Source organism: Montipora capricornis, chromosome 3, assembly GCF_036669925.1.
Source record: "Montipora capricornis isolate CH-2021 chromosome 3, ASM3666992v2, whole genome shotgun sequence".
NCBI lineage: Eukaryota > Metazoa > Cnidaria > Anthozoa > Scleractinia > Acroporidae > Montipora > Montipora capricornis.
In genome coordinates this window covers 61,931,849-61,943,002 of record NC_090885.1, presented here as the reverse complement: position 1 = coordinate 61,943,002, position 11,154 = coordinate 61,931,849, and the positions used below count along the sequence as shown (strand labels likewise).

The 11,154-nt window shown below is 37.9% G+C and overlaps 1 protein-coding gene across 1 annotated transcript; it reads right to left on the bottom strand.

Annotated features, from left to right (window-relative positions):
* Positions 1-303: 303 nt before the first annotated feature.
* Positions 304-9,751, bottom strand: LOC138043633 (ubiquitin domain-containing protein 2-like). The gene is made up of 3 exons (XM_068889993.1): positions 9,523-9,751; positions 9,165-9,392; positions 304-4,463 (listed from the first exon to the last, which is right to left on the bottom strand). The coding sequence occupies exons 1-3, from the start codon at positions 9,599-9,601 to the stop codon at positions 4,066-4,068; spliced, it is 705 nt and encodes a 234-aa protein (XP_068746094.1). The 5' UTR covers positions 9,602-9,751; the 3' UTR covers positions 304-4,065.
* Positions 9,752-11,154: the final 1,403 nt, after the last annotated feature.

Below are 11,154 nucleotides of genomic sequence, written 5' to 3'. Positions count from 1 at the left end.
ATATTTCATTAATTTTGACATGCCCAAGATATGTCGGCGATCGTGTCGCATATCATATGGAAACCAGGCTTAAGCGTTGCAAGTATTTTTCGTGTAAGTTTTGGCAGCAAATCCAAAAAGATCTTTACTGGGAATGTTTGACGGTTCAAACATCGAACTTCACACGTTTTCGCTCATTTGCAGTAGATTCGGTAGAGGTAAACTTCGACGTTTGAACCAGGCCTAAGCTTACTTTCATTTGGTGAAGTATGGGTCATAACCATTGTCGTTATTTATGGCAAAAAAGTAGTGCACCAACAAGCAAACATTTCAATTATGTTTTATATTCTTATCATGCAAAAATATTAATGTAAATGGTTGCTCATTTTCACCACTTTGGTTTAATTTTTAAAAGAACAAAAAACTTGTATTACTTTCTCTATATTTACAACATCTCCTGTTAAGTCTGAAACATACCATGGTCTCACCAAGAAACTTCTTCCATATCTGGGTCCCACTAGCTTACTTTCATTTGGTGAAGTATGGGTCATAACCATTGTCGTTATTTATGGCAAAAAAGTAGTGCACCAACAAGCAAACATTTCAATTATGTTTTATATTCTTATCATGCAAAAATATTAATGTGAATGGTTGCTCATTTTCACCACTTTGGTTTAATTTTTAAAAAGAACAAAAAACTTGTATTACTTTCCCTATATTTACAACATCTCCTGTTAAGTCTGAAACATACCATAGTCTCACCAAGAAAGCTCTTCCATATCTGAGTCCCACTAGTTTACTTGAAAAGGTGCCAAAATCATTATTCACGAAGGGTGAAGGGGAAATAATTTGAACATCTCCCAATAAACTCAAACTTATAGGTAGAGCCACAACACCATATACAGATTAATAGATGATAAATCCATTTTCATCTGAACCAACAAAAATGACTTGTTTACTACATAACTGAAATCCCTTGGTGAGGTAACCGGTTGTAACTGATGGAAAATTTAAAGTCAAAAATAAGCATTGCTGCCTTAAATAAAAATTCTTTCACATTTTAAATTCATCTTAAAAATACAACGCCTTGCATTCATTCTAAGAAGAAACATGAAATTAACGTTGTTGAAAATTGCACAAACAAGACCATCCTCTCTTATCACTAGGGGTTCGTTCCACATGCAGTAGAGAGATTTAGCATTGCATTTATGAGAAATAGGGAACAGCTGTTTACTGCTTGTCATAACAGTGCAAAAATTCTCTTGTTCTAAACTCTTTTGAGGCATTGTGCTGTGTTTGCAGCTAACACTGAGGCAAAAAATTAGCCAAAATCAAACAAGTTTTATTTTTTGTTTTGGCATAGTGCAACTTTCAGTAGTATGTTTGCATTTGAATGAGGCTAAATCTCTCTAATGTTGAAATTGCGTTAACTATACAGATCAATTAGATAAGTATAATCCCTTTTCATCTTTGAAATAGTGACAGAGAATAACCGTTTCATTGCCAAGATCAAAACGTTCATTCTCCTAACTAGTTCCTTATATTTCTTTGTTGGCCCGTCATGATAATTTAATGTTATATTAAGATCACACCTCTTAAGTTGATAATAATCTTCATTCTTAGGACCTACATGTAAGTGAATGACATTTCTTAGAAATTGTGAGGAGAATTAACACCCTTTCACTCATAAAGTGGCTCCCATTGACTTATAAAGTTGTCTTACATCAGATAGAACAAAAGGATTAAAAGGGGACATCGACATCCCCTAAACTGGCCTCATTGACAGTAAATCATTTGGCTTTAGACAATCGTTAGTTGTTGTCCTTCAGTAGCATATTGACAGTAATGATTCCAAGTTCGACTGAGGCCTAACACTACTGTGGAGTTTTTTATACCCAATTATTCCATCAGAGATCAACCCTAGTATTGGAATTGGGCCCACACAAGGACAGAGAAAAACTCTGACCAGGGTGGGATTTGAACCCACGACCTTCAGATTTGATCACCGTTGCTCTACCGACTGAGCTACAAGGCCAGAACGGGAGCAGGTTGTGGGTATGTGAGATATTATTCACAAGGACAAGTTTGGCCAGGCCCAAGCCTAATTTAGATAATCGTTAGTTGTTGTCCTTCAGTAGCAATTATTGACTGTCACTCTTGGAAGGGATTTAAAAACAAGCCTATAAAATGGGAGTTCGGGTATTGTGCCATTTAATAACTTGCAGACACAGAAGGTCAAATTCCAAGTGACAATTTGGATTTCATAATTTGCTTTCATCGCTGGAGCGAAATGGTTAATATCTTACATAGAGCATTGTGATTGGGTAATTTTTTATCAACAGACTGTTTCTTTTTTTTATGGTTTGCCAACTGTCACTCCACACATAATTGGAAGCAGCAAAAAACAAAATCATTGCTTGAAAAAAGAAGTTTAGAGTTCTCATACTTACAAAAGACACAAAGTTCACCTAACTTTTTTAAGTGCTACTATGGCCAAAAATTCAAATTTCTAACTTGAATTTCAAAACTATGCTAACTAAACACCAAGCAACCAAAGTTTTAAGCCTTGATTTCAAAAAGACACCAGTCCTCTTTATTTTAACTGGAATTTTCCTATAATGGTTCGCCATTACTAATCTTAATCTTGAGAGAGCTGGATTGAGGAGAAAATGAAGTCAAGGAATGCAATGCATGTGTATGCCGCAGAATTAATATGCAGCACGGGAGTTTTGGGCTTCAGACTTTTAAACTTGTGTTTTGCATATACAATAAGCTGCATTCACACACTGAAAAAGTTAGCTAGTGAGCCTTTGACGTCACTTTTTATTGGATCCAACCCTCTGAGGTCCAATCGGTCAGTTTTGAACGTGAGTAATGGCTGACTGTGAAATCCAAGACTTATACTCAATGAAAATATCAAAGCTCAAAATTCTGCCAATACATACATACATACTTAATTGACCACTCCCCATAGGGGCTTTTCAGGGCCAATGAAACAACAGAACACAAAAACAACTGTTAAGAATCCCAACTGGCCGGAGGCAAACCAGTTGGCTATTTACAAGTGCAGCTGGGAAGTTGAACCAGGGACTACCAGGAACAAATTCAGCGAGTGGTCAGAGCGGGTCTTGAACCCGGGATCTCCGGATCTCAAGGCAAGCACCCTAACCACTGGGCCGCACTGCCTCCTCAGGTGTTAAACAAACACTGTCAAAATCTGAAGAAAAAAAGGAAGCAATTTTTTTATATCATAGTAGCACGTAAAGACAAACTAAGATAAAATTCTCCTACCTATAGCATCATACCGTCTCTCATTTCTCCTCTATATTTCTTTTTTTTATGGACTGACAACGAAATTTGACCAATTTAACAGTTTTTTTTTCCTTCTACCCCAAGCTAGTAACAAGCAAGGGTCACCACAAACTGCAATATTTTTTCTTCCTATTGTTAACGAAACCCTGCATTGTCATAACATTTCTCACTAGATTAAGTCACAGCACTAACTTTTATAGTGTATTAAAGAGGAAAAATGGTCCAAAAAAATATAACATTTTATGGTTACGACACATTTAGGTAGAAAGATAGTATCTAGGAAAATCTGATTAGGTGAACTTGCCCTAACTCCCCCCCCCCCCCCCACAATATCACTTATGGGCATGCTTAATCTTTTAACGCCCAACATTGGCAATCGTGATGACAACATGATTTATTACGGTAGACTTCATAGCAGCAACCAGAATAATGGTGGCATGCAAGTACGAGAAGAACGTGTGGAAAACAAGGAGATTCCTCCTTTCCAGATTTTCCTCTTCCCTTCCATCTCCCCTCCTACACAGCACATTGCTATTATCTAGCACCTTACAGCACTAGTCAGTATCTTTCTCAACAAACTGCTAAATACCAGTAATCTTACTCTGGCTGACAGTAGACGACTAGTTGTGACAGGGAGGCTTCTTGAGCAATTAAGGGTTAAAGAAGGGCACCACATAATTAGCTTTACTTAAAAAATAATTCTCTTTTGTATACTTATCATTAAATAACTACTAACTACAATATCAGAAGTCCAATGAACTTTCCACTGGCTTTCTAGTTCTCGACAGGGGTCGGTTGTGGCAAAATAACTTGTACAACATAACCTTTTGGGATTTTTGCTTCTCCTATCGTCGTCTTGTCTGTGAGCATTTTGCCGGCATAAAACCACCTCTGTTTTGATGGTTCAATTCCTTCCACCTTTTGCAGCTTTTTCTTTACTTTGAGCACAGTATCTGAGGTATATACAGACATTTTTAAGTCCTTGCCAGAAGACAAGCGAAGTTTAACATAAAGTTCATCTCCAGTTGGAGGAGTTTCATTTTCATCTTCATCCTCTTTTGTAGTCTCACCACTGACATCTTCATCTCGGATTAAATTTGTTGGCTTGCTTATACAGTAAACTGGGAGCACATATCTGTTGCCAAGCTCATCATAAGCATCTTGCAATGACCCTAAGTTATCAAAAAAATCAAAAATTGGTTATTCAAGCCATAAGTATGTGTCACACTGAGTTGTTTTCACTTGCTACTGGAATTTCCTTTGACTTTGAAGCTTCTTTCATTGAAAGCCAAACGGGCACCCTTAAACTCTTCACCTCTATGTATACATGTAGGTGCTCTAGTTAAAGAGGTTTTAACTATTCAAAGTCTGGTTTTACAAGAGGAAAGTCATTATAAGGATAACAGAACTCGCAACCTCTCTATGTACATTTGTAGCTTCCAAACAACACTTTGTCTGTCCAAATACTTCCTTGTCAAAAGATTATTAATTACAACCCACCCATGAATGTTTAGGGCGATTCTATCGGCTAATTTACGTCACGCGGTGCAAACTCACAGGACAGTTATCACGCAGTGACCTCTGTCATGCACCCCCAAGCATGGATATTTGTCCTGCAAAATGCTGTGGCGGTAATTTCAATTGAAAAGAAACAAAGCCAGGGGAAGAAAGGCAACAGAAGAATTTTCATTTTATATGGAAGAAAAACAAACTCGTTTTCTGGAGTCCAGTGATGGTGACATAATTTAAAAAGAAGGTCACAAATGCTGTTCTGGAAAGTACAAGAAAGTCAACAAAATATGTTGTCAACGTATTAGAGGGTGAAGAAAGTTAAGAGTAGACTTAAGTGATTTAATCCTACGCAAACTTAAACAGTCATTTTATAGAGCAGAGAATTTAATACACTGTGTTTACTAAAACTTACTATAAAATAAAGCAAGCATTCAAAGAAGAGAAAAATTCCTGCCACACCTGAAAACACTGTCATCAAGACTTTGCACATTCTGTCTTTTATGGTTGAAATTTCTTTTTCAGTAAGCAAAAAAGCACCTTGTTTTCAAGTTTTCAGCTCATAGTGAGAATAGACCAGTTTTGACATATTAAAATTCAGTCCTAAAAAATAAGCCTCTGGGGAATAAATATAAGGATTTGTATGAGCTTATTCCCCAGAGCCTCAAGATGATGCCTTTTGTTTGGGACTAAATTTTAATATCTCAAGATTTGAGTTTTAATTTCCTGAGACAGGCTTTCTTTCTAGTCAAATTTTCAACAATGCATTGAAAAATTACAAAGCATCACCATCAGATCAACACTGGATTTTTACAAGCGTGATATGAAAATGGGAGGGTTATAAAATAAATAAAACCCTTTCTGGCTTGGTGGTACAATGTACATGTATGTTGGTTGATAATGTCCTTGGCTGAGAGATTTACCCAGCTTGAAGCTTTGCTTTTTGGTCAAATATTCATTCAGACACTGTAAGCCGACATACCAGCTGCCCGAAGGGGTTTATTTACTAAATAATCTGCTTGCAAATAATAATAATTATTGTTTGCAAACTTGCAGATAATTATTAACTAATCTGCTGATTTGACTGACTTCCACAATTAACTATGAGTTCTCGGCCAACCACATTCCAGATACATGTAAATCATACCTCTTACTAAAAGAGTTTGAGGTCCACAATTTGTAAGTTACAGACCATGTTTCTTTCCTTTGATTTATGGCCCAAGTGCAAAGTGTGCAGGCCATATATCAAAGGCAAAAAACGACAATCCACAAGCTACAGTACAGACTGAGAAAACAAGGTTTTGAACGAGACATCCATTGTAACTCTGAGGTAATCTGATGCACATGAAGGGAAACTAGTTGAAGTCAAGTGGAATATTCATATGATTGACATATCCATCAAAATCCAAAAATGGAACACGGTAAGGGCGCTGTTACACTGTGAAATGTTTTGTGCAACTTGTCTCACAATGTTTTGGTGACACTGTGGTGGGACAAGTTGCACAAACCATATTTCACAGTGTAACAGCACCTTAAATCTTTCAGGCATTTTGAAAAAGTTGCTTGCAACAGTTTCATACGTTTGTTACACATAAACAACATCCACAACTAATTCTTGCTAAAAATGTTGCTTCAAAATTTCAAATTTAGCAGACCCAACAGGGGCTGCAATGTAGAACGCTGCCTGCTAAATTAGCCAATCATAGACCTACATTGTACTTCATAATGACCACCACATACAATATTCTTTTGTTTTAATTCTAATAAGCCTTTCTTACTTCACTATGAAGAGAAACATTCAAAAGAATAATTGTCACACTATTGAATGGGATTTATGCCTTAAGGTAATTCCTTAGTATTGCATTGCGCATCCCTACTGCACACGATTTTCGCGTCATTAGCACGCTCGTGAGCATGTGCGCATACAAAACGTAAGAGATTTCGCTCAAACTAAACCCGATGGCGAAAAAAATGCTCTCTTTGCTCCTTTTCTCTCAAACGAGCACGGTGACCTCTGATTTTTTTTTTCAGGTATTTGCTAAGAACAGTCTAATAAAGAACATATTTGAAGAAGAAAAAAAGTTTGATAGTAGAACATGAATTTTTTTTGGAAAACAGTTCCGTACTGGGTGTATTTTACCCATGCAAGGCGAGGACTTCAAGCTAACCACGGAACTGTCCCAAAAAGTGCACTATTCCCACAACCAGATAATCAAAGACGGCATAAATGAAGCAATACTGCTTATTTTCAAAATAAAATTTTGTCTCTCTGAAGTAACCAAGACTTAATTCTGTATGAAGGTGATTCGAATTTTTAACGCGAAAACAGCCGTAAAAATAAGAGCCTGCTGACGCATAAACAAGCACGGTGACCCCATTTTTTTATTGCATTTTTTTAATGTTCATATCATGAATGTTAATTATGCCAAGTTTCCAAAAAAGTTTGATAGTAGAACAACTTGAATCAAGGGAATTACCTTAAGTGGTGCCATTTTAAATGATCGCATTTTTCCACTTAACGCCTACTCCCTCTGCAAATATTTCCTCGCCCCAATCTTCCACAGTTACCAAATCTAAGATGGTGGCTTAATACAAAAATGTGCACTCGCGCGCCCAAAATACGCCTGCACTGCAGGCTACTCATTACGTCATATTAATTATTTTTCTTATTTATACTTCCTCTTTACTCCAGTCCATCTGAAGTGACATCGTTTTTTTTTTATTGTTGTTGTTCTCTTTTATCATGATATTTGTGCCTCCCTCAATCAACTTTTTTTCCTTTAGACATAAAATCATTTATCCTGTCTCCTAGCTGGATTAGCTTCTTCGTAATTTTCTAGGGGGCATTGTACTTTTCTTAAGTCTTATTACTTATTTCATGTATCCCTATTTACATGTGGTACAAATAAACTATTTTTGTTATCGCTGTTGTTGTTGTTGTTCCAGATTGCGGGCAGTAGGTCTAATTAACATAAAGACAAATTAGTGCAAAGGTCATCACATGAGAGATGTAATAATAATAATAATAATAATAATAATAATAATAATAATAATAATAATAGTACAATGTACAATCCAAGTTAATAAATTACGCAAAAACAAATATTCACAGATATAAGACATAAATATGCCTCACCTTAAATTCCAGTTGTCTCTAGCTGTAAAATTCAATTACCTGGTTATTCTTTAAGAAACGGTCCAGATAAGAACGATAGCAACAACGGCAACGAACATGTTGGAATTCAATTGGTATGCAAAAAGGTGATAACTTTTCTATTGTCTGTACTTACTTCTGATTGGCTTAAACAGCAAAAGTTACCAAAACTTCATAAAAGCAGTATTATATTCATCCTTACTTTCCAACCATCTTCCATCTTTCATCTGGTCTCAGTTTAAATGAATTACACAGAAATCGTATGTGGGGAACATGTAAATTGTAAACGTTTCTTGGCTTTTGTTTTCAACTCTTGTGATTGGTCAAAATCTTTTAACACAAAAAAACACCCTTTCAAAGTGGACTGTAAATGAATTTTATTGCGTTAACGGCTTTCCTGAAGGTTTATGCATTCTCTATGTAAAAATGATAACATTCCTATGTGGGGAAAGCCCCGTTGCCGCATAACAAAGGAAATCGCTATCCATCTTACACGGATCATTACTTAAAAATAAACAGCAGAATTTAAAGTATAGCCATAACGAGAAGCAAGGGTAAAATGCTACAGGTGCCATTAATTTTAATGTAATGGGCAGATTTTTTACAGGCCTGGGAAGAGATGCCCTTATTATCGCCCCGGACGAGCTGGACGAATGTAGCTCTGTATGTTGAAAAAATATACAGTTCACATGTCGGCCCAGAAAGAAACCACGCAAGTTTCGAAAAGCGTTAACAATGGAGTAAATATTCCTTTTCTTCAAATATGGTTGTAAATTAAGGATGGGAAAATGAACGGTTCGAAACTTGGGCACCAACTACTGTGAATTTTGCGCAAAAAGAACCGACTAGCACAACAGAACAAGAGCTTGTGTTTTCGTTATATTTGTTTTAAGTTTCTGCATCACTCTTGTTCAAAACCCACCTCATACTGAAATGCTCTGACCAAAACATTCGATTCGACGATTCGCACGACATCACAATAATTATATTTGCTTGCTAGCATGTATAGTAACATATCAGCAACAACAGCACTCATGGCATTTATTCAACGTTGAAAGACCCTTTAACGCTCTCAATAATATTGGGAGAAGTCTTGATTGAGAAAACAGACAAAACAGCAAAAATAGTTCTTGTGTGATTCGGAGATTTCGTTCGATGTGCTGCTGTCAACTTGGCACAGGAAAGAATTAATTTAATTTCGCAAACTCACCGGTTGGAAGAGTAATGTTTGCTCCATCTACGATAGCTTGAGCCCAAGTATGATCCTCTGTTTCGGCAGCCGCCCTTAGAGCATCCCAGATCTCCTTCCGACCTTCGAAAGCTGGAGCGGTTTCCCAAAACTCGTCTCGTTTACTTCGTAGTTGGCCTTCTGTAAGCGGCATTTCCGAAGTCCATGGCGGGCGTTCTTTCTTCAGAGGTTGATTGCGCCCCAGTGTAACTGCAATGAAAGCAACACCAAGCATCAGTTATAAACTCCCTCCTTCCTCCACTTGAAACCAAACCAATCACTTTTATCACAGTGTTATGGCAAACGATTAGCAAGTGGTAGAAAACGGTGCATTAACAACCTCCGGGAGTACTACCGAACTGATCACTGGAACTGACGCGAACACTTGGATCTCGTGTTGTTCCCATGCAGCCGCCCATTTCGACGGCTAAAGAATAGCGTTACAGGAAAAGAAACTGAACTGTACCGCCTTTAAGGCGGGAACAGAGAGCTTTCCCTCCGGTCCGAAGCAGTTGTTCTTCTCGACTCCGAGCTGACAAAAAATCCGTACATAATATTCGCTCAGACAGTGACGTCAAGGGTAAACAGAAACAGACATGCGTGAGTGCGTGTGATTTCCGATGTTTCTTTCAAACAAAACAGGAACACCAAACAAACGAAGAATGTGGAATGACGATGAGCATAATCACTAGTAATCATTTGCAAATTAATCAGTGGTTAGCTCGTGTTACAATGTAATCGGTTAGGCACATTCTTCATGTAATCATATGATGCATGATTGTACGTGTCGTGCGCGCGTGACACCATTTTGTCAAGGTGATGCTTATGGTGAGAACGTTTGATAAATAATTCTTCTTCTTGCCGTGCAGCCCACCTCCTTCTCATAAGAAGATTCTTGAGAATAAGAAGTGCAGGTGTAAACATGAAATAGATGTGCAAGCGTAAAATCAATCAATGTCAATGCAAGTGAGAGTTGGTCAGCGTCTATCACGAAAGTATAGACTTGAAGGTTTCTGGACTTGGGGTCCGGGGGGAAATCCCATATAAAAAGGACGAAGGTGCTCGTCGTACCTTTAAGGGGTTAAAAAAGCGGTTTTGGTAGCTCTTACGTGTTCAGTCTCAAACGGTCCACAGCGGGAGCTTTAGTGGTACCTTTCAGGGCATTGAGCCGAAAAATTACAGAGTTAATACTCTGAAAAATTATGACAGGCGACATTTGATAATGAACTATATTTAAATTTTGTCTACTTAAAACACATAATTTGGAACCTCTTAGGGGTGAAAAAATTTTATGCCACGCCCACAAGACAGGATCTTGGTACCTCTTAGGGGTTCTTTTCAAAATTTCTGACGAGCACCCCCGTCCTTTTTTATATGCCCCCCCCCCCCCCGGGCCTGGGGCCAGCACAACAGAATGTAGTAGTTTATTCCAATTGCGAATCGTCCTCGTGAAAAACGGCATTTGATGGTATGTAGTACAAGCAAAGGGGACTTTTCAGCTACTACAATTAAGGTGTCTGGAAGATCTAGTCGTTGTTAGCAAAGGTTCTTGTGTGCCCAGGGCCACCACACCCTTTTTAATCTTGTGAAACATACACAGCGGCAGCACCATTCTTCTCTCGTAAAGTGACACCCATCCAAGTTGCTACAACATATCACTGATACTAGATGTATCATCACAGGCAACATTTGATAATTAACTATTTTTTAATTTTGCCTCAGTAAAATCCATAATTTCGAACCTCTTAGGAGTGAAAAAAATTCTATGCCACGCCCACAAGACGGGATCTTGGTACCTCTTAGGGGTTTTTTTCCAAAATTTCCGACGAGCACCCCCATCCTTTTTATATGGGAGTTCCCCCCCCCCCCCCCCCACCTTCCCGGGCCTAGGGACAGCACAACAGAATCTGGTACCGGTAGTTTATTCCAATCGCGAATCGTCCTCGTGATAAGTATGCCAAGGTCTTACGAA